This window comes from Miniopterus schreibersii, assembly GCF_964146895.1.
Source record: "Miniopterus schreibersii genome assembly, chromosome: 6".
NCBI lineage: Eukaryota > Metazoa > Chordata > Mammalia > Chiroptera > Miniopteridae > Miniopterus > Miniopterus schreibersii.
In genome coordinates, this window is record NC_138107.1 from 56,986,788 (window position 1) to 57,010,011 (window position 23,224).

The window sequence follows — 23,224 nt, forward strand, 5'->3', positions numbered from 1 at the left end:
ACGCTCTTCCGGTTCTGGCTGAGATTTTCCGTCAGGAGACCGCCTAGTGCGCCTGCCTGCCACTGTTACCATAGCGACTGCGCCTCCGGACGGCAGATCCTGCTGCCTGGTCGACATCCTTTAGCGTCGGCAGCGCCCGAGCCCAGGGTAACCGGCGGGTGACTAGGCTTTGGAGTGGGGTTTTCAGCCGTGTGCCCTTAAACTGCCCGTGGTCGCTCCTTAGAGCGTTGGTCTTCGTTCACAGCCTCAACACCAGGGTGGGGGGTCAGATTCCGTTTATTCAGGGTCCCCGGGACGCTGCGTTAGTATCTCTCCGTCCAGCAAGCCCTTTGTTCTGATACAAAACGGGGAATGGCGGTGAGCCCAACGCATCCTCAGACTGAGCGGGTGGCGAGATGACGCCGCGACGAGGTGGTTATGCGCTTTGACAACATGGCGCTTAGACCCGACCAGTGTTGGCGGGAGCCGCGGGCTCCAGCCGGCGCTCCCGGGCCCTCGGCGGGACGCGGGGGATTCTGACGTGGACCCCGCGCCGAGACCCTGACGGTCCCGGGGAAGAGGCGCCGTGTGAGGTGCGGCGGGGTTCAGTGGGCGCGGAGGTGAAGGAGTACGGGTCTGAGGGAGGAGTTGGAATGAAACTGAGGCGTTTATTTAGGTACAGTGTTTAGATGGGAGGAAGGAGGGGAAGACTGTAAAAAAATCCAGGCATTCCTTAAAATGACCAGCTCCTTAAAATTGTCCGGCAGTGACTACTTTCAACCCTTTTGATCAGTTTACACCAGATTTCAATGAAGAGCTCCAGCACTTTTTAAATGAAATGAACATTTATCACAAAACTTCTGAGGAGCTACAAAATTTTAGGAAGACTTCTCCATTAAAAAAAAAAGTTAAATTATATGTGCAATTAATGTGTGATAATAGGAACACCTTATTCCTCCTCCAGGATAAGTAATAGTTTTTACTACTTTTTTCTGGTAGCTGGGAAGTGGAAGAGGCGCTAGGTGGTTCATGGCCCTGAGGCTTTTCCACATTGCCAGTTGGATGTTTTTCACCTTAGCACTTACATCACTTATGATTAATAGGCAGCTTTTAATCAATTTTTTGCAATTGCTGGGTTTTACCCTGAACCACATATTAGTGAGCATGGAGTCAGTGGTGCAGGTGCAGTCGGGCACCTCCAACATTTCACTTCAGGTCTTGATGTTGAAGTCCCAAAGTCCAGGGCTTCCAAAATTTGCCAAGTTTGGTCCAGTTTGTAGACAGCGATGTTTGTAGGGGTGTGTCGGTGAGCTACGGTTCCAGCTTCTCTGGAATTTTGGCCTCTGCAGAGCTCTACCCCTCAAGCAGTGGTTCTGTCCCAGTCATCATTCCCCAGAGGTCATACGTTGGACCCAAGGTAAATTAAAGTCTTAACAGGGCTCATTAATAACTTTATTCTGGAGAGAATAAGACTGAGAGACAATTCCACTTAAAATTCACAGCAGGACCTTACCACCACTTCAGGACCTCCGTAGAAGCAGAAAATGTTTTTAGATACAATTTATACCTTCCAGGAGTCCACACTGAAGTCATGAATCTGAGCATATCCTGGAGTTGAATACTCTCCTAATTAGATGGACTGAGAACCTCGTTTAAGATAATCAATATACTCAGAAGAGCAAGCAGAACCTGTCGTTCTGGAAAGCTACACACAGCTCTAGCGAAATTCTGTCTAATATAGCGTCTGATACAAACACAATGAAAAGGAAAATATTACTTATCATTTACACTCCACCTGTAAGGGGAAGAACAGGTTTCAGATAGGCGGAAAGAAGTCAAGGGGAATTTACCCACACAATAACAGGGTATGGTAGATTGAATTATTATTCTAAATTCTTCCCTCTTCCCTTCTGCACACGACTGTGCAGAACCCCCTGGTATGGTAGAGTAGGTAGAGCATTCATCTTTGCCTCCTTGACTCTGGGCTTGGTCATGTGATTTTCTTTGACCAATGGAACGATGTCAGGTATGAAGCTAGAAGGGGTTTTAGATGTGCTTTCATGCTTTTGCCTCTTGGACTTGGCTATTTTTCCTAAGAAAAACTGCCTCAGGTGGTTGCTGTTTCCAAAATGATGAAGACATGTGGATCATATCAGTCTGAATCTCAGTTGTGACGTAGAGTCCTGCTTATCCTGGTCAAACCCAAGGAAGGCAAGTGAAGACCAGCTATTCAGGAGACTACAGCCCTATGAGCAAGAAAAATATTAAAATATTTTTGCTCTAAGCTGTGGGATTTTTGTAGTATTGGAGCAATGGCTGACTGGCAAACCAAAAGAATAGATTGGGCAGAATTTCATGTTAAATATGAGCAAGAGAAAAAAAATAATTGAGAATTATACAGACTACTACTGAAAAAGGAAGGAAGGAAGGGAGGTAGCATCAAAAGATGGATGAAGTACATGACCTGGATAAAACCTCCTAGGGGGGAAAAGAGGAAATTCATCACATACATACTCTTTGTGCTTTAGAGGAACTTAAGAATATGAATTCAGTAATACAGGGACTTAAAGATGCTAGCAGTGTATTGAGAAGCAAGCTCTATGAGGGCTGAGTCTTGCCTGTTGTGTTCACTACTATATCCATACAATAAATATTTGATGAATAAATGAACTAAAATGGAGATAAAAGAGCACTGGAAATTAACCGAAGGCCAAAACACCTTGAAGAACTAGTGAATAATTAGAAGCATGAAGAAGCAGACTAGAGAGCTGAAATTCAAATTACTGATGTAGAGGAAAGGCTTAGAAAATCAAAGAGAATACTGAAGGCAAAGACAGATACTAAATCTCTTAGAAGACAGTGTATATGTAAGAGACAGATACAGTTCACCTCAAGATTAAAAAGTGCCCCTGAAATAACACAGCAAACGGAAGAAGAGATGTCCTTACTGATATAAAAATTATAGTAAAGGAAGAAAAATCTGTAGTTTAAAAATACACTGTATTCCATGGAAAAATTTCTACAGAACAGTCAACACTAAGGTACATATCTTGGCTGTTATTCAGTTTTCAGAATAAAGAAAGAATTTTTAGGTATCCAGGCAAGAAATGAGGGGGGGTGTTAATGGAGAAAAAATAATTAGGCTTCTTTAGACTCATCTATAGCACTTAAGTACTGGAAGATATGGAAAAAATGTTACAAGGACCTGAGGGACAATAGAATGTGTTCCAAGAAAATGATACTTCTGTAGCTTTTCAAGTCATTAAAATATCATTTGAATTTCTGGGTACTCGATCCGTTTTTATTCCTGCTTGCACACTGCATTTCTGAGCCTCTCTCTTTTAAGGAACTATAGAAATGATCCCTGAAAGAATAGTCTTCTGAGCCTATCTCTTTTACATATTACTGGACAAACACAGCAACATCAACTAAAATGTTATTAACATTCTTCCAACCTCTTCGCCTAACATTAAAGTTCATTAATCATCTGCCTTCTAAGTTATCACAGAGTTCTCCAAAGGTTTTTCGAATAGGCTTGCCATTGAACAACGTAGATACCTAATGATCCTTTCAGCTTCCAAGAACAATTGTCACTTACTGCTCAACCAGTGAGTGCTCTAATGACTTATATTTTAGGTTTTTATGGCAGTAAGTCTGGACCTAAGTCTGTATAAATCAGGATAAATTTTGTTACACTGTGGTACCAACCAACCCCCAAATCATTTCACCCAGCAACAGCAGAATACATATTCTTTTCAAGTGTACATGGAACATTTACCAGGATAGAGTGTATTCTGAGCAAAAACAAGTGTCAGTACATTTAAAATAATTAAAACCATTCAAAAATGTTCTCTGACAACAATGGAATCTAAGAAATCAGTAACAGAGAAATAACTAGAATATTCCTAAGTATTCGAAAACAAAATAACGTAGTTCTAAATAACCCATAGGTAAAAGAAGGAACCAAAAGGGAAAATTTTAACTGAAGGAAATGACAATACAAAATTTCTGGAATGAAGGTAAAGTAGTGCTTTGATGAACATTTATAAAATTAAATGCTTAGGTTAAGTAGGTCTCAAATCAATGACCTAAGCTTCCATTTTAAGACATAAGCACATTAAGCAGAAAAACGTAAATACTAAAGATTAGAGTGGAAATCAAATAACTAGAAAATGGAAAATAGAGAAAAATCAGTGCAACCTACAAATGTTTCCTGAGAGATTAAAATTCTTTTGTGGGCTTCCTTGCTCATAAGATAAAGTCTAAAATCTTTAACTTGGATTTATGTTCCAGCATGGTTTAGTTTCTACTTATCTCTGACCTGATTTCTTTATTAATTTTCTCTGTTGTTCCTTCAGATCTTTTGTCCTCTCTACTGGTAGATGACTTTTGCACACGCTGTTTCCTTTGTTTGCCCCCTCCCCAACTGTCTCAATGTCTTTTCTTCCCACCCATTTCCATCTAGTTGATGCCTACTTGTCCTTTAGATTTAGATTTGATATCCTAGCCTAGCACATCTCCTGCCCTAACCTGTAAATGCCACTAGGATGGACACTGTGTGTGTTTTCATCAATATTTTATTTTCAGCACTAAACACATGCCTGGCTGGTGGATTCTCAATAATTAGTAGTTGTATGAGCGAATGGATCTGTTTTGTTAGGATATGACCAGTTCAAACACCACTCCTCTGCATCTCATGAATCAGTATCCTGAGGATCGAAAGATCATTATTCTTGAGCTTATGAAAATTAAGGAGAGTATTTAGAGAGTTCACCGTCGTTGCCACCCCTCCCAATCATTTATATTTCATTTATTCATTTCTCTGTGAAGATCTGCTGTAGAGTCAAGTTCATTTTTGTCTTCTGGAACATTTCATGATTAAGGCTTTGTCAGGTTTGATTTGTTTCATGGTATCACCTATACTAAAAAAAGAAACTTGGTACAACTTGTACCAAATAAACTAGTAAAAAAAATAAATTAGAGGAATAAAAGAATATTCCACATGAGAGACTTTACTCTGTAGTTTAAAAATATATGGATCCCTAAAAAGTGAAATCAGGCCTCAACACTTTAATTTCAGGAACTATGAAAAAAGATGAGAACATGCTGGTTTAATTTTTGTTTCCCAGATATTGTCTTTATTACACATTAGATTTTTTAATTCCTCAAAACAATTCTATAGAAGGAATTATTATTCTTTTGCAGACAAACTTTTAGTGATTTGCTTAAAGTCTCAGTTAACATGGTCCTAAAATTCAAACCGAATTCTAATGCCAAAACCCATTATTTTCTCATGCCACCTTCACTAAAAATGGTAAACTATTAAAATTTCTTCCCATCTGAAGGATCAGATATCTAGGGCCTAATGACCTAACAATGTCCAGCAATTATTTCAATTTGTCTGACTGTGACACAGTCAGTTAAATGGTTTCTCTAGGCGAAAATTGTGATCATCTATTCACTGATAGCACCCTAGTAAGAAAAAGAAGTTAGAGGTAAGGTTTTTTTAATCTAACATCAACTAAATTATGTAAAATGCCAATTTCCTATAACATAATCATATAAAAACAGAGCAGTGGGAAGTTAACATAAAATGTAGGTAGTAACAAAGATTTTCATTAAATGCAAAAATGCTTACTAACATTTAATAGTTCAGTTACCAGCTATGAAAATTGAAAAAAAAAGGTTAACTGAAGAGTAAATTTCTGTCTTAAGGGTTAAACCTAAGTATTACACTCAGTAAGATTACTGTTGACATAGAAATTAGGAAAGGGAAGGAAGTCCAGAAGGTACATTTCAGCTTGTTGCTGGAGCTATGAATTGAGACACTTTATTCTTTAGCAGGTAGAAAACTATGTGAAAGAATCTTTGATGTCATAATTTGTGGGTGTCACTGGGACAGTTTATCATCATTCCTTTGGCGAAGATGTTATGAACAGAGAACTTCAGGGTTTGGGGGACAGAATAGAGAGAATAGTACAAGATGTATTCTTCCTTTCTCAGCTGTCACTGTTGCGGTCGTTTGGGAATTTCAAGGCTCTTTTGAGGAAGCAGGAAAGAAGAGCTAGTCCAGGTGTTAGAGAGCTGTGAAGAACCATCCACAGAGAGCTACAGAGGAACCTGTAAAGGTGTAGTTTGAGGCCACTGCAGTGGGTGAGGATATTGTAGGTTGGGTTTATAATTTGTTACTAGTTAAGGGAAAGTCTGGAAGATAAAGGTAGGATGTAAAGTGAGAGAAGCTCATGAGATTTTGTGCAGATTGATTAGACTGTAGGTCTAAAATAGGTACAGGTAAATCTATTCACAGGTTAAAATATATATTGTTAGAAACTAAACAAGGCAGTAACAACAAGAATAAACCTTGAAACAAACTTTAGAGACAATTTTCAGCTGTTTCAGACTGCTGCTGGAGCTATGAGTTGTGACATTTTATTATTTAACAGGTAGGAAACTATGTAAAAGAATCTTCTGATGTCATAATTTCTGGGTGTCACTGGGACATTTGGTCATCATTGCTTTGGCGACTTCAGGCTTTTGTGGACGGTCAGTAGGAGCGATCGGTTTACTCACCTCTCAGGAATCAGACTCGGCCTATTTTGGTAAGTCTCTGTGTCCTTGATCAAGTTAGCTAAAACTTAATATCTACATAAGATAGTTGTGCTAAACCATAGATTTTACTAACTTGTCATTGAGCATAACATTTTTTTCCTTGGCAATTGATACACAGTCTGTAAAAACCATTATATAAGAATCAAATTCCTAAACTTTATTAATTTAGTTTTATTATTACAGACAATAAACATTTACTTGTTAGGCATAGAATACTGAACTAGGTATAAGAAACAGTGGTAAGACATTTTTCACCTTTCCCGTCTTTTGTTGAAGACATGCAGATTTGTACAAGATAGAGTTAATTACCCACTGTGTGCCAGGCACTGTTCTAGGTATTAAGGAGTCAGTTAGTGGTGAAAAAGACAGACAGGGAATGGGATGGAGTTACAATGATGAAACAAAAACACAAAAAGTTCGGGTACTGGTTCTTCACTGGTTCCTTCTCCACCAGAGGACATTTGGCAAGGTCTGAAAACATTTTTGAATGTCATAAGTTTTAGAGAGGGCTGCTATTGGCATGTAGTGGGTGGAGGCCTTAGATGCTGCAAAATGTTCTGCAATGTCCAGGACAATCCCCTTCCTCCCCAACAAAAATTATCTGGCCCCAAAGTCAATAGTGTCACAGTTGAGATATGATGAATTAGAGTGATGATAACTGTTACAAAGCAGAAATAAAGAGTGCTATGAAAACTTATATTATGGGTAGGGGTTATAGAAGGCTCCTCTGAGAAAGTGAAATATAAATTCAGACTTAATGAATGAGGCAGGTGGCTCTAACAAGTAAAGGGTGTTAGTGGGGTGGGGAAGAGTTCTAAGCAGAGGCAACAGCAGGCAGTAAGGAGTTTATTTTATGTAGCTCTCTGTGTGTATATGCGTGTTTGTGTATGTGTGCTTTACATGTACAATACACTCTATGTATATATACTTATAATGCTCAGTAGCATCTGCTGAATAGTAATTGTTAACATTTATTGAGCACTAGCTATGTGTTAGGTACCACACTTTATATGTACTATCTTATTTAATCTTATTCTGGAAGTAGATTCTATTATTATTCCCAGTTTATTCTTGGGAAGCATATTTGGTTAAGTACCCTGCCTAAGATCACATAGTCAATCCAACTCTCCCAAGACACTTTCTTAATAATGCACTGTAAATGTAGAGAGGCTGGTGGGAATGAATGATAACTAGGAACAGAAGGGTTAGCTAAAGATACCATGGTGATGTGAAACTCAGCTGTACTTCAAAAGCAGACAGGGACTTAGCCATGCAATAGAAGATAGGAGTAGGGGCTCAAGCTTGTTGGTCGCAATACCCATAAAGGCAAACTGAATATTTTTTTTTACACAGCAGAAATGGACTTCAGTTATGTTAACCATAGGACATCGTTTACCTTTGACACCTTGTGACTGTTCTGTATTTGTTGCAAAACTTAACATTTTATGTAAGGAGGAGTTGTATAATATAGTATTTATATACTTTTGTAGATATTTTTAAATCTCATTTTCAGAATGTTGGAATATGCCTAACAAAATAGTAACATTAAAAATTCCAAACAACTATTTGAAGACAATTCGCCTGCCCTATCCATTATTATAACTTTCTAATCTAGGTTTTCAGTGAATTATGCCTGTGCGGTTTGGAACCCAGCCACGGAGGTTTCCAGTGGAAGGAGGAGATTCTACAATTGGGCTGGAACCTGGACTGAGCTCCGGTGCTGCCTGTAACGGGAAAGAGATATCACCAACTAGGTAAAGTCTTCTCATGCTGACAACTGAAACAATGTGTAATGACTGTCATCCATACAAGCCTTAGCTGATGCTCAATATTAGCAAGAAAAAAGGCCAGGAACATTGTTGTTATTAAATTGGTATTAAGAGATCTCAGGTTTTCTTAGCATAGAGTCTGTATATTTTATACCTCTGTAAGTCTTAATGATAGGCCAATTCTTCTTCTTTTTTATAAATTTTTAGGGTTTTTTTTGTTGATAGTTTCAAGATTAGATAACTTTCAATTAAGCAAACCTTTAGTGCTGTTACATGCAGGGCACTGTTCTGTTGGCAAAAGACTAAAAATATAAAGACTCAGACTTCAGATTTAGTAGAGCTTTGACTTTGGCAGAGGGTGATGTAGAGTATAAAGTTTCTATAAAATAAAATCATTTTTGCAAAATTGAAGAAAACTATAATAGAATTTGTCCATTTTTCTGTTGTTTACCATAGCAAAACATCAGATACTAACTGCATTGTTAGGTTCCTCATGGCTTGGAAATTTTTAGAACACACATTTAAGCTTAATGAGGTAGGTAGATACTTTAAAAATCAGAATTATTCAAGGATATAGGCTACTTTGGGAAGTACTGAGCACTTGTCTTTAGAAATGTTAAAGGTTGGGTAATTATTTGGTGGGAATGTTGGAAAGGAAATTCAAGCACTAGATGTTTTTTTGGACTAGGTGTCATTTTTAAGGGTTCTTTTAAATCTGAGATTCTATTAACATTTGAACAGTATATGGAATAGTACGTTCAGTTTTATATTTTTCCACAAATATTCTAGTTTTTAAATAGACTCAACTGAAGTGATTTTAAGGTGTATATATGTGTGAATTGTCTTAGTATTATCACTTACGTTTACAACTATGCACCCCTGCTTTTTTTGTCCTTTAGCAATCATGGTATACCTTTCAAAATGAACACTTGGAGGGTTATCTTTGTATTTATGAACTTCCTGTGATTAAATGTATGGCAATAACTACAACTTCTTTGCAACATAAGTCTAAAATATATGCCTCATGAGTGTGACCATGTTATAATTACTTTGTGACATTCAAAGATGTCAAAATTATTTAAAACAATTGAACATGCACTCAAACTGGTGCTCTGAAAAAGTTTCCTTTTTAGTATCTAACTGCATGTCGTTTGCTCTTTTATTCAGGCAACTCCGAAGATGCCATGGAAGTCATTGCCTGACAATAACTGATGTTCCCATCAATGTCTATGCAACAATGAGAAAGCTACCTGCACAAAGCAGCAAGGAAATGCATCCTAAATAACATCATCGAGCCTTTTGTAGAGGCTGACTAGGTCAAGGGTCATGGAGCAGTAGGGTCTTATGATCTGGTAAACAAATAAAAGTGGTGGCACCTTTGGATGATGACAACAGTTGAAATATTTACTTTTAGTAAGAAAAGACAGAAATGTAGTCTGTAAAACATGTGAAGTAATAAGCCATCAATTATTTTGATAGATAAGACAGAATAATATTTCACAATTAGAAAGTACCTTAAGAGATCATCTTGCACAGAATGGATCATTGATAATAATTCAGGATGCTTATTCCACCTTGATTGTCAATCAGGAAGGGCCCATTATTCTAAATGCTTAATGTGTTTTAGGCGTTTCCCTCGTTTATTTTTGAGTTGCTATGTAGCTGAATCTTTTCACTTGAATACCCTAAGCCAGTTTCTGGCTTGTGTTTTTTGGAAGAATACTCAAGACCAAAGAAAGTTCTTAGTCATGGTTAAGCTGCAAAGCATATAAAGTGCTTTCATATGGGAGCTCACGTTATTGGTTAAATTCATTATAATAGGTGAAGGCCATGGTTCTAAGCCCATTTTTTCAGAAAAAATGATAGCCCATAATCACACTGTACCTCAAGTCCCAGCCAGTCATCTTGAAATTGTCTACAGTTGGTATTGAGAAACTTCAGGTGGATCTTTTTGTTTGATTTGACTTAAGGATCAGTTTTGAGGTCTAGGCCAGCTCTCCATGTGTTTTTTTTTTTTCTTCTTGTAATAGTCCCAAGAAACTCAGCCTGATTTCTTTTCCTCTTGATGTTTGCCACCATCCATCCTGTGAAATTGTCTTCTACAAAAGACTTTAGCATCAGGTACAGTTCCTCTGGTTTCTTGTCTACCTTGCTGCTCCTGAAGATATACGTATAAGACTTTTAAAATGAAAAGTTTATTAGTTTATAATTATATGGATTTAGATGCATATGCATGTACTACATGAGATGAAGAAGAAAAACTTTCAGGGATTTATAAATGGAGAAATTCTGAGAGTTTTTTATATTATATAATAATAAAAATATGTAATAATATATGTATAAACTAGAAAAATTCACACAGTGTTGGGAGGTGGTTTTGAATTCCAGTCAGCCAGAGTGGAAAAACCTTATTAGACATGTTGGTCATTGAGTAGAGAGACTTCGGGAAAGTCATGCCTTAGAAGGAAATCTAAACTAGCACTAGGCTAAAAGCTAATGTATACCAACTTTAACAAAGCTTAAAAATGAAATTTGAGAGAACCAAGGTGATTCTAAGTAACTCAATTGTCTGCCAAATAAAATTTATTACTCCTTAAGGAAGAGAACAAATCCAGAGAAGAAACTGCCCAGGGTGGGGGAAAGAGAACAGGACAGGAGAAAGGAGTGATGAAAAATTTCTCAGAGCTCACACAAGACTGTGAATAATTTATGTTTAAGCCATAGTGGAGAGATCTTTTAATACCTGGAGCACTGAGTAGAGTTCTCAGCAAGATATTTCAGTGGGGGTAGCTGTGGGGTTGGGGGATAGGAATAGCTTTAGGCTGAAGGCAGCTCTGTACCTGTGCTAACAAATCTTAAGAGCAAAACTTGAAAGGATCAAACTGTTTCCAAGTAACTGAACTGCATCCAAAGAGGGGGAAAAAAACACCCTCAAAATGTAAAGAACTACAGTAAAATCCAACACCAAAAGTGTAAAATTCACAATGATCAGCATCAATAAAAAATTACCATGTATGGAATAAAAGAAGGCATATACAACCTAAAGTCAAGAGAATCAGTCAGTAGACTCAGATTCAGAATGAAGATGATAGCATTGACAGACAAGCTACCACAAATATTCCAGCAGTAGATAAAGGCATAATTATGATAAGGAGAGAAGTGGAAGGTATAAAAAGGACCCATGTCGAACTTCTAGAGATGAAAAATATAATATCAGAAATGAAAATGTAAACCAAATGTGATTAAAAACAGATTAGATACTGGAGAAGAAAAGATTAATGAACTTGAAGACATAATTATGCAAATTATCCAAAATAAAATATAACATAAAAGGGCTGAAAAAAAGCATAAATTTCATATTTCAATATGAAGTGGTCTACCATATACAGGGTGGGACAAAAGTAGGTTTACAGTTGCTTGTATGGAAAATAATACAGTAATAAATAGATGATAATACAAGAATAAACTGTGTTTTGCATACTCACAACTGTAAACCTACTTTTGCCCCATCCTGTATGTAAGTGGCTTCCCAGAAGGAGGAGAGAGGAAGATAAAAAATATTTGAAGAAATAAAGGCTGAATTTTTTCATACTTGATGAAAACTACAAACTCACAGATCTAAGTAGTTTAACCAACCCCAAGGAGAAGAAACATGAAGAAAACAAAGACCATATAATTAAATGATCTGAAAACCAGTGATAAAGAGACAGTCTTAAAACCAGACAGATAAAAATGACACATTCATTCAGAGGAACAAAAATAAGAATGAGAGGACACTTTTCATCAGAAAACATGTAAGCAAAAGGGCAATAGAACAATATCTTTAAAAGTACCAAATACTGTGAAGGCAAGACTTTTCAGTAAAAAAAAAAAAAAAAAAAGCTGGAATATCTATATTAATAATAGACAAGAAGATTTTAGACCAAGGAATATTACCAAGGATAGAGAGAGGCATTTCATAATGAAAAAGGGGTCATAACTCCATATTTACAGTTGGAGATTGCAACATCTTTCAACAACTCTTAGAAGAATAACAGTAGAACAGAATACTGTACATTCTATTCCAACAGACATGGAAAATTTACCAAGAATAGACCATATGTAGGGAACAAAAGTCTCAATGAATTGAAAAGCAGGCAAAGTATGCAGACTATGAAAAGCATGTTTCATAACAAATTAGAAATCAATAACAGAAAAATATCTGGAGAACCTCCAAATATTGGGATACCAAATGACACACTTCCAAATAACCCATGAATAAAAGAAGAAATGACAGAAGAAATTAGAAAATATTTTGAACTGAGTGATAATGCAAACACAACATATCAAAATGCATGGGGTACAGTTTCTAGTAGTGCTTAGAAAGCAAATTTTTTCATTAGAAAAGGAGAAACATCTCAAGTCAATGATCTAAGCTTTTACCTTAAGAAAGCAGGAATGATGGACAAACTGAACCCAAAATAAGAAGAGAGAAAGAAGACCAGAAACCGATGAAATAAACGACAGATAAATAGTAGAGAAAATCAATTAAACCAAAAGCTGATTCTTCACAAAGATCAATAAAATTACAAACCTCTAGACAGAACTTTCAGGAAAAAAAGATACAAATTACATCAGGAATGAGAGTAGGGACATTACTACAGATTATAAAGACATAAAGGATAAACAATTTTTTTACAAGGTTGAATTCTTTAGTCTTCTAAAGCATCTGCCTTGAATAAATGTTTTCCCACATTCCTTACGTTCCTAGATATGATCTTTCTGTAAGGGACTATTATAAACAGGTCTTAGGGTAACCCTGTGGCATCATTCTTTTATAACCTTCCTCCGGATTGACATCAGCTCATTAATCAGCTGTCTTAGGACATGATCATTTGAAAACATGTTCTGTTTTCACTATGTCTGGCTGGGCTGGAGAGGGATTCGGTGCTGAGCGGCCCCCATCACTACACTTTAGAAATTTCTTGAGGGAATCAGCTGTTGCTTCTGACTGGTGTTATCATGCTACATTCCTCTTATGAGTGTGCCTCTGTCCCATGCTCTGACAGATCATATATGGCTTTCATCTTTCAACCTCAGCTAGCCTCTGCCCTCTCCATCCTGTGCCCTAGAAGTGTGGTCTGGGGATGTGTCCTCTGGTGTGACATTTATAAACTAAGTGGCTTTGTCCATTCGGTGGTGACCAACCGTCTTCCCTACTTTTCGGGACCTCTTGGGACTTTAAAGATTACCAAGGACTTGAGAGAGCTCTTCTGTATTGATGATGGGCTACACCATTTCTCCCCTCACCTAGTCCCCACAACCTCAGGCAAATCAGAGATCTCTGGGACTCAGGGGAACCCAACTGGAGAAGTCAATATTAATTTTTCTTTCCCTCAGACTCCCAGACACTTTACAAGTGATTGCCTTAGGAGGTGAGGTGAAGGGGTAACTTTTACAAAAACTCCACTTTCCTGAAATTCACTCAACAAATATTTATTGAGCATATACCTGCATGTCAGGCACCATTCTAGGCTCTTACAACACATCAGTGCATAACACAGACAAAATTTGTGGAGCTTACATTCTGGACAGTTCCTCCTCTGTTACCTTTCTAGTCTCTTTATATAGACTGTTGTGCTTTGTGTGTGTGTGTGTGTGTGTGTGTGCGCGCGCGCATGTGTGGTGTGTTGATGGCATTGTGATGTTACATTGCTGGTTGTGCTGATATAGCTTCTCTGAGTCAATCCTAATAGAGAAGGGATTGGGTCCAAACCTCAGTTTGGTGAACTTAAAATGTGGTGTATTTGTTTTATGGTCCCAGCTATAGGCTGTAGTCACCAATGTATGGAAAGAAGAAAGACTGCTAGACACCCTGTACCACCATGTTGCATACAAGGATATGGAGGCCCAGAGAACAAATATATCCCAGTATCTTCTGACATGTGCTCCCCTCCTTTACCCCTAAAAACTTTGGGCTGAGAACTGAGGTGGCTTGTACTAGATAAAGGGAAGTGTTGATATATTCTCCTAGGTCTACAGAATGGAAAATGCTAAGATTTTTTTCTCTTTTTTTAACATGTGTGTCTATACATGCATGTAGTAAGCACCTAAAACCATACTTTCATATAGTTTCATTTTGGCTTTAGCTTTTACTGCTAAGTGCTTGATTCTTTCCATGTTTCCCAATTCAAAATTTCGAGAGAAAATATTCATTTTTTCATACTACCAAATAATGGGGGTGTTGCTTCACTGGGAATCTATAGATCAGTTCCCTCAACCAATCAGCTGTGGCCATGAGAGAAGGAGGTGGGACCTGGCCCAAATAGCGCTGCTCCTTCATACTGGGGCTATGGGAGGCCCCTTCCATTTTGAAGGGGGCTCTAAACTGGCAGGGACCATGAAAGCAACTGGTCAAAATTACCAGGAGCACCCAACCCATATTTCTCTGTATGAAGTTCTGATATCCTATGTTTAACTAAAAGAAAAAAAAAAACCTTACTTTTTTCTCCTTAGACAGAAGATGGAGAAGATGAGAGTCCCATCTAAGAATTAAATCAAGCTCTTACAAATGCTAAATTCAAAGTTTCAGAAGGTCATTGTGTGGTTTGAAAGAGGTATATGGGTCAGTAGCTTCTTATTTGCCAAGCATAACAACATGAAATACTAACTTTGCGAATTCCTTTATAAATTTTGGAGAAGGTAGAAAACTTTTTGTGGTTTTAGTATGTGTATATGTGAGTCTGTGTGCATGCCCCTGGAGCTACTGGAGGTCCAGGTAGGTCTGCAGCTTGACTAGTTTAGTTCACTTTGGGCTACTGCTGAGAATGAGGGGATAGAGTGGTCCTCCAGGATGCCTCAGGAAACTCCTTTGGAAAAGAAAATGGTAGGCAGTTTCAGAGCCACTTCTTCCTGCTTGGGTCTTAATGAAGGGATATTGTGAGGGTTCAGTGTATTTTAAGCACTGGTTCAGTCTGTACCAGCTAAGGCCCTAGACTCTTGGATTCAGAGTTTTTAGCCCAGAAGTTACATAGGGCCCTCAGGTTTTGTTTGGTCAGCCTGGAATTTCCCTGTTGTGGTTGCTGTTGCTTCAATTTAGTTACCAATTGAAAAATCAGGCCATTTCAACCCCCACCCCACCCCATTTCACATTACCAGCTACTCTGGGAAATTCTGGTTCTTCAAGACTTGTGTTCCTTCATGGTGACAATGGGATGAGTTGAGCACCTGCTTCCTTCTAAACCAGCCATGGCAAGTGCCCAATTGATTTGCTCAGTCAGACCCTGCCAGCTTTGCTCCTTTATGGTACTTCTCTGGCTGTATAAGCATTTGGATTTTTGATTCCAGCTTTACAGACCAGTTGAGAGTTTGCCTGAAGGCAGATAGTCCTCCAGAGGCAGAAAGCAAGGAGATTAGCCTGCTGCCCTGCATTCGAATTCTGGCTCTTCAGTCTACCTGAATGGCAGCTGACAAGTTACCTCACTGTTCTAAGTCTCAGATTTCTCATCTGCAAATGCTACCTTACAGGATTAGTGGGATGATAAAATCACTAGACTTTAGCTTATCATGGAGCCTGGCTCTTAGTAAATCCTCTATGAATTGATGATATTAGCTATTTTTATTGATATCTTTAACATTATTATTAACGTACCTGAGACAGAAGGGCAGCAGGGAAATTTAAGTATACATATATAACATTTTCAAAGTAAGAGTTTATTTTATTCTCTTAGTAATTCCTCAAAATATTTTATTTCCTCCCCTTGCCCCAGTTATTTTTTTCCATATCTTTAATCCTGTTGATATGAAGACATCTTTTCTCTCATTTTGTTTTCAAGTTTAGTTATCTTTTCATGCGTAATTCTTTTATTTCAGTTTCTGTGTTTTAGTATTCCACCAGCTATTCAAGCCTATTTTTCTTTTTCTAGACTTTATTAATATATATACCTAAAAAGATTATAAAACTTAGAAATAATACTGGTTGTGTTGCAGATATGTGGGGTAAAAACCTTTTAGTAAAAGAACTTCTATACTTTTCAATTGAATTCATTATTTTGTCTTCCTCTCTGCTGTAACACCCTCCCTCCAGGATTCCTACAGAACATGGTAATAATATCCCAGAGGAGCCTCCCCTTATGTACAATTTTATTTTTATTTTAAAGAAATAAGGAAAAAAGTTTAATTCCTTTTTTCTTTGTTAGGAATTTGTTAGGAATAATTTGTTAGGAATTTATTAAAGCTTGATAACTGCTTTAAACCTATCATATTCTTGTTATACTGAAAGACCAAACAAAAGTGTTAAAAGCAAATCTGTTTCTAATTTTAGATTTTTATGTAAATCAGTAAATCTTTCTAGGATAAAGAAAGGTATACCAAAGATATTTTGGTATAGATTGAAAGTTATCTTCCACAAAAGAAAGATGAATCTGAGAATCTAGCCACACTTTAAAAATGTGTGCCAGTGTTTATTTAGAATCCCTCCTATTTTATTAGAAACAGGAACAGTAATTTCACCAGCAGGAAGTAATACAATACATGTAAGTTTAACATTCCTTCGATTGTTGTACATTGCAGACATTTTAGATCCAAGGTAAGAACCCAAATGAGAAATAATAAACATCCAGTCCCTGATGACTCATTTAAGTCCTGCTCAGCTGGCTGAAAGCTTCGGCGGGAGGAGGTGCTGGTCCTCCTGGCTGGCTTTGTGTTTCTCTCAGTGCTCTGAAGAACTTTGTTCTTGGATGTCTTTGCTCTGTGGTGTCAGGCTGCCGGGCAGGAGTTGATGCTCACAGCCCCGCTGACCAGGGCAGCTTTGCTGAAGCTCACTGGGCGCCCATCAATCACAAAGTGACGGATGCAGCCTGTGAAGGGCCTGCCAGGGGCCAAGGGTGGCGTCAGCAGAGACTCTAACGAAGAAAGAAATCAAAGATTGCAACTGAGGCATCCCAAGCCCAGATATTACTTCATGGTAAAAATGTACAAAATAATTGCACATCAAGATGATTTACATGTCACAAATGAAAGTTAGTTATTCTCAGGATCATATTCTGCTTTTGAAGTAAAATGAACATGTGGTAATTATAAAGTTTTGCCATTGGTTTTCACAATCAAATTTCTAAGTATGTTTTAGCTGTCTTCCAAGGTGGAAATTTTCCACCTATGTGCAAAGCCTCAGCAGTGAATTTTCAGGATCTACCAATGCTTTTTGGAGGTAATTTAACTTAAGCCTCACTTATTTTGTGTGTTTTGCTGAGAAGGCAGAAGAAATTTTAGCTTCTATGTTATTTTTGGACTTGGTTGATGTTTCTATTTAATTCATATCATTATTGCTCACCCTTAAGCCTCCACATTTTTGCCAAACTCATAAAATATAATGAGACAATAATTCAAATAAACCAAATTTTAATTTTTCTGAGCTCAGGGTTTAAGAACTATAAATAGGATAGTGATAACTAGCCTAGTCTTTGTGTGGGCAAAGGTGCCCTGCAGTATGCCAGGAGAACTTTCTCATCTTAATTAGAGATCTAGAAGAAGCCTTATGCTTATTAATTGTACAGACACAATTAAATGTGTTGGGATGATAGAAGCAATATAATTTAAAGCAATTTAGAGTGCTTAGAAAAATTACGAAATTAAAATCCATTTAGTCAAAGCTGATTATTATGTACAAATAGCTTGTGAGCAGGAGCAGATAAAAAATGCAAAACACTTAGAAATCAGTAAGTCAGGAAGGAACATAAAACAACACAGCAAATTAAACATCAAGCAGCCATGATAAGTTTGTCTAAGCAATGTGGATTAAGAATATGCAGAAGCTTTGTACTGAAAATAGATCACAGAAATAGCATTTCATATCTAGAATGATAATTATAAGGTTTTAGACTTGGAAGGGGCCTGAATAATCAACTCCCCTTTTCCCTAGATTAGTATGCCTATATATATTCTTTAAGCCTGCTCAGTGTATATCACCAGAATAAAAATAAGGGAACAGGAAAGACTAAAGGGGTAGAGACAGCTGTTTCTTCTGCCCATTTTGGAGACTAGTTTTAGAACATGGATTTGATTCTGCCCAAGCCTACTGCCTTTTAGTTCTTGGGGGACATCATCTAGAGGAAATAATTCATACAGAAGTTATGGTGTGCATAATTCACGACACAATCTACTGTAGGTAATAACAATAAAGTGCTCCAGAACGCTAAGGTAATTGATTAATAAAATCAACACACGATTTTAAGAGTGAACATTCCTCAGGTTGAAAGCTTGGCTATATACAGAATAATGCAGGACTTTTAGTACCTGAGCGGTCAGGTTTGTGTGTGCGTGTATGCATGTGAACTACGTTAACAAATTTTTTTTTCTAATTTTGATTTTTAAATTATCATACAGTTAAGCTGACTTATTTCAGTGTATAGTTCATTGAATTTTAATGCATTAACTTTTTATTAATAAAAATAATGTCACCAGGGTCCCATGTGGTATAGAAGAACTGGTTGGGATTCTAAGAGAGTTCAGTTCATATAGGGTCAGTCTGAAATAATCTAGTTAGGAGGCAAAGAAAAATCATGTTTTTTCCCTTAAACTCCCCACCAAATTCCAGATGTAAAAGTTGGTTATTTTCTTATATCCTCTCCAGCTACATAGCATTTGGTTTTTCCAAGTTGGTGAAATATGTGAAAACGAACACATTCAGTAAAAGATCATGGTCCCTACTTCCGAGGTTTAAAACAATTGTGGGACGTTCATAAGAGTCGTCCTCACACCATCCTGGATGATTCACCATTCCTGGGAGATGACAGTGGCGATGTTACTGATGATGTTTATGGAACTGCAGCTGGGAACCTCCCTTAGGAAATGTCACTACATAGGAACAACAGAACTTAGGGTCTGCAGCTTTTTGTGAAATTGAGCCTAATCCTGGACAGGAAGAGCCACGTATTCTCTTCTTTCCTACTAAGCAAGCAAGGCAATCAGCAAACTTTTAGTCTTCCAAGGTTCTTGGATCCTAGAGCAGTATTAGAAACTGAGGTTTCTTTGTGTCGTGATAAAAGGGTGTTTCACTGTGTGTAGGTGAAGAGGCACTGTAAAGGGAACAATACACAAGCAGGTGAGGCAGAGGGAAAGCAATATGTATCTACTGGTGAGAACGCTGGGGTCCGGTTCTTAGGTGTTACTTTGTTGTGACCCTGGTGTGGGGAGTCACAGTTGTCAGTATACTTTTTCTTATGAAAGGACATTGTTTATGAAATCCTTAGAGTTATTAGGTGAATTGTGAAAGCACATGGCTCATTCTTAATATATAACAACAATGATGAGAACTTACTGTTTTTTTGATTTGGAACTTGTCCTTTTTAAACAATTCTTACCTGGAACACCTCCAACAAACACAGGCTCCCTGTGATCAACTGGTTTTGGATTCAGGGGTCCAACCACATGGTTCACTTCAGAGTCTACATCCAGCTGAACCACATTGGAATCTCTAATAACTAAAATACAGGGCAAAGACTGGTCATAGGTGGCAACGGAGTGATTCATTTTCACAAGAACTAATTTATCACAGCAATGGCTTTAATTCAGAATAAATCCACACTTTCTTCTACATCATTGAAATGTCAGTGTCTAACCAAACAATCATTGTGATATTTTCCTTTGAAAGGGAGGATATTTAAAATACTCTTTTCATATAAATATTTAAGAATACTTAAAATATTGCCACATTTTTTCTCCATAAGTGATGCATTATTTAAATAACTCCCCAAATTTTGGCAGCATTCATATTTTCAAATACATGTGGATTCAATATACACATTTTAGTACAGTAACATTTGATTCTCCTCTTGGCTACTTCTAGACTCTCATTTATCATTTATTCCGTCTCGTAAGTTATAGTCTAAGCTCTGCCAAGCATCATCCCACAGGCGGGTGTGTAGACTCACTTTATAAGGAAACCCAGGACACACAGCTCTTCTCACCTGTAATCCTGTGCCATCTGCCATCACAGAGACTCTGCTTGGGTGTTACTGAGGTGGAAAAGTCTCTAATGCCATTGTTGACTTTCACTATGACCTGCAAAAGACCGGGCACAATATATATCTTAATTTCTCCTCATCATGATAAGACTAAATTTCCTAAATAACTCATAGGGAAGCAATACTCTCACAAACATCTATAGATGCTTTGCAATTTGAACACAAGGGGTCGCTCTGCAGCAGGCTAAGAAATACTTTAAACTGAATGATGGAAGGAGAGAGAACAAAATGACAGGAGAGATGGGAAGGAGAAATAAGATAACAGAATGAAGTCCTTTAATTTGTAAAGATGCTTGACAAAGTGGTTACGGTATTAATGAAGAGCATGGACTCTGGAGCCAGACTGCCTGGGTTCGGATCCCAGTGCTCCCACTTACTTTGTGCCTGCTTGCTCATTTGTCAAACAGGGATGGTGATGATAATACCTACCTCACAGAGCTACCGGGGGATTAAATGATTTAATCCATATAGAACATTTAGAATAGTACTTCACACATAGTAAGTACCATATAAAGATTCATTTTATTATTATATGACTTAAACAGGATGTGTCAGAACTCAAATAAAAATCAGTTATATATCAAGTTAGGGACACCAATAAAAATATGTTGCTTTTTCTTATATTTGAATAATCTCATGAATGTTCTTTAGTATATTTTAGAATGAAAGTTGTGCTTAATTACAACAATTTTTTAAGTTTGTAGCTTTGAACATAATATATGTATGTATATACACATCTTGTATACATAGATTATAGATAAGTATTTTAGTGTTTGCTGGTTTTGATACTTGGGTATGTTTGCTGTTTCCAGTTATTGTAAAAAAAAAAAAAAAAAAAAGTCCAATTCTTCTGTTAAAACCCTTCAATTATGTGGTTATTGTTGATGATCTTTTTAAAAATCTGTGCCACATTTTCTTGGCTCTTTGTTCTAATCAAAACAATTCCCAGCATGTAAATTTGAATATAAATATTGCCTGCATCTAAATTTCACATGATAGCTTCCCTGCTTTTTTTCTTTCCTCCCAGTTAGGAAAGATTGATGAAATCATTCTGTAAAATAAATCTGCTTTAGATCTAGAGTCCAAGGTAATAGGAGACAGACTGTTAAAACAATTTTTAACACAGTACCTGCCCATTTTTCATGTGAACATTCAGGTACTCCCCATTGACACTGTGACCGTGAACAAGGGTTCCAGAACTGCTTCTGGGACGGACCTCGAATGCAATCTCGAACTTCAGTCCTATGTTGAAAGACTCATCTGTGGAGAGAAATACTAGTAGGTCTCAAGAACAGCAACCCACATTTTGTAACTGTGGTGTGATTTTGTAATGATATATTTTTGTATCTGTGTTTGAAAGTATGACACCCTTTTCAATAGATAAGTAGAAAGTGGCACTTTCCATGTCAAACCCACTATGGAAAGCTCTGTGGGAGACAGACACTAGCACATCGCTCTTGTGGGGTGTGGGGTGGGAACAGCATGCTGAAAATACGCTATGGCTGTGGGAGCTCAGGGGAGGAGGAATTGATTCCAACTAGCAAGGCCATTTAATGTTTCCCAAGTGAGAGAGGAGGAAAGGGTACAGCAGGTACAGAGGCTGGGATGTTTGGAGAGCACTGTGCAGGCCAGTGCGGCTGGATTGTCCCCGGTAAGGGGAGGAGGCGGCATGGTGACCGTGGAAGGGCTCTAGTGTGCAAGTGTGGAATCGAGACTTTATTCTGAATTCACTGAACAATAAAGCTGACTAGATCAGATGTGTATCGTAAAGCAATTCTTAAACAAATAATAAATAACTGATGCCCGTGCTGCAGAGCATTTCGTAGGAAAGAGGAAGTGAGGTCAGCAAAAGCAGTTAGGAACTGCTATTGGGGTGATGAAAGAAAATGAATTCTTCTTGAGAATAGCTGTGTTCACTCCAAGGACACATTGCAAACTGGGGCATCTTAATCATGTTCACTTGATGTGTCTTTTATAAATCGCTTCTTAATTTTTCGTGCTATTACTAGTTAATGTTTATGGGGAGCATAAATTGTGCAGGTTGCTATGCATTTTAAGCTGTCCATGTCTCGGGGTTCTTATCACTGAAATCTAATGAAGGGCTGAGAAGTGTGAGTGTAGATGTTTTAGTAGGAAAAAGGAGAAGAAAGTAAAATCATGAGCTAGACAGAGAGGAAATATTCCCTCTGGTTCTTCTACTGGGCTGGGTGGTGGCTAACGAGATGTACCTGGCTGCACTGGATGCCTTTGGTCGGGTGCACAAAGTACCTAAGGGCCTTGAGAGCGGGGACATGGAAAGCGGTTTATACCTTCTTCCCATCCTCTTTGCCAACACCTACCCTGGTGCTCACACCTAATGGTTGTGCCAAAGGATGTTTGTTGGAATGTATTAGATGGTGATTGTGTGTAGCCCGTTAAGCTTCTATTTATTTTTAAAACTATTATGTTCTGTCACCTGGCAGAGGAACTGTCATACCAGAGAGGCACACAATAAAAACTGTTGAATGATAAAGAGAATAAAAATTCAGAAATAAAATTTCTGAAGGCTAGCATTGTCTGCTGGCGTTGCAGGGCAAGGGGAGGAAGTGGAGCTTTTATTTTATTTTATTGGGAACAATGGGTTGTGCTATGAGGGAGCAGAGGAAGACCTAGAGGACAAGGTGGCCAAGAGCTGACATGGATCAGACCACAGAGCAGCACGGGAAATCCTGAAGGAGCCAAGACGGTCTAGATCCAGAGGTTTGGCAGCTGTGGAGAAGGTCTGGTTGGGGAAAGCAAGCAGGGATGGGCACAGTGTCTGGCCTGGTGTGGTAGGAAGGGGGAAAGTGGTCCTTGTGGAAAGAGGCCAAGTTTTCTGGGGCCAAG

At 37.9% G+C, this 23,224-nt stretch overlaps 2 protein-coding genes across 4 annotated transcripts in view; one reads left to right on the plus strand and one right to left on the minus strand.

The window, feature by feature from the left end:
* The first annotated feature begins 47 nt into the window (after window positions 1–47).
* Window positions 48–10,006, plus strand: FAM229B (family with sequence similarity 229 member B). 2 transcript variants are annotated; one of them, XM_081141624.1, is made up of 4 exons: window positions 48–147; window positions 6,423–6,578; window positions 8,204–8,342; window positions 9,525–10,006. In XM_081141624.1, the coding sequence occupies exons 3-4, from the start codon at window positions 8,218–8,220 to the stop codon at window positions 9,640–9,642; spliced, it is 243 nt and encodes an 80-aa protein (XP_080997750.1). In that variant the 5' UTR covers window positions 48–147; window positions 6,423–6,578; window positions 8,204–8,217; the 3' UTR covers window positions 9,643–10,006. The 2 variants fall into 2 exon arrangements, with proteins under 2 accessions (XP_080997750.1, XP_080997751.1); XM_081141625.1 differs by lacking the exon at window positions 6,423–6,578.
* A 6,748-nt stretch (window positions 10,007–16,754) lies between these two features.
* LAMA4 (laminin subunit alpha 4) overlaps window positions 16,755–23,224 on the minus strand; it is a 116,884-nt gene continuing 110,414 nt past the window's right edge. For both annotated transcript variants that reach the window (XM_081141249.1, XM_081141248.1), the window contains exons 35-38: window positions 21,489–21,619; window positions 20,303–20,396; window positions 19,697–19,816; window positions 16,755–17,239 (exon numbers count right to left, since the gene is read on the minus strand). In XM_081141249.1, the coding sequence (XP_080997375.1) occupies window positions 17,094–17,239; window positions 19,697–19,816; window positions 20,303–20,396; window positions 21,489–21,619 (491 nt within the window). In that variant the 3' untranslated portion in view covers window positions 16,755–17,093. The remainder of the gene's footprint in view (window positions 17,240–19,696; window positions 19,817–20,302; window positions 20,397–21,488; window positions 21,620–23,224) is intronic.

What these genes read in the sequence shown, in the direction of transcription:
- FAM229B (XM_081141624.1), top strand. Translation starts at nt 8,218, where the DNA reads ATGCCTGTGCGGTTTGGAACCCAGCCACGGAGGTTTCCAGTGGAAGGA. An exon ending in AAAGAGATATCACCAACTAG is followed by an intron (nt 8,343 to 9,524) that starts GTAAAGTCTTCT and finishes TCTTTTATTCAG; the next exon opens with GCAACTCCGAAGATGCCATG.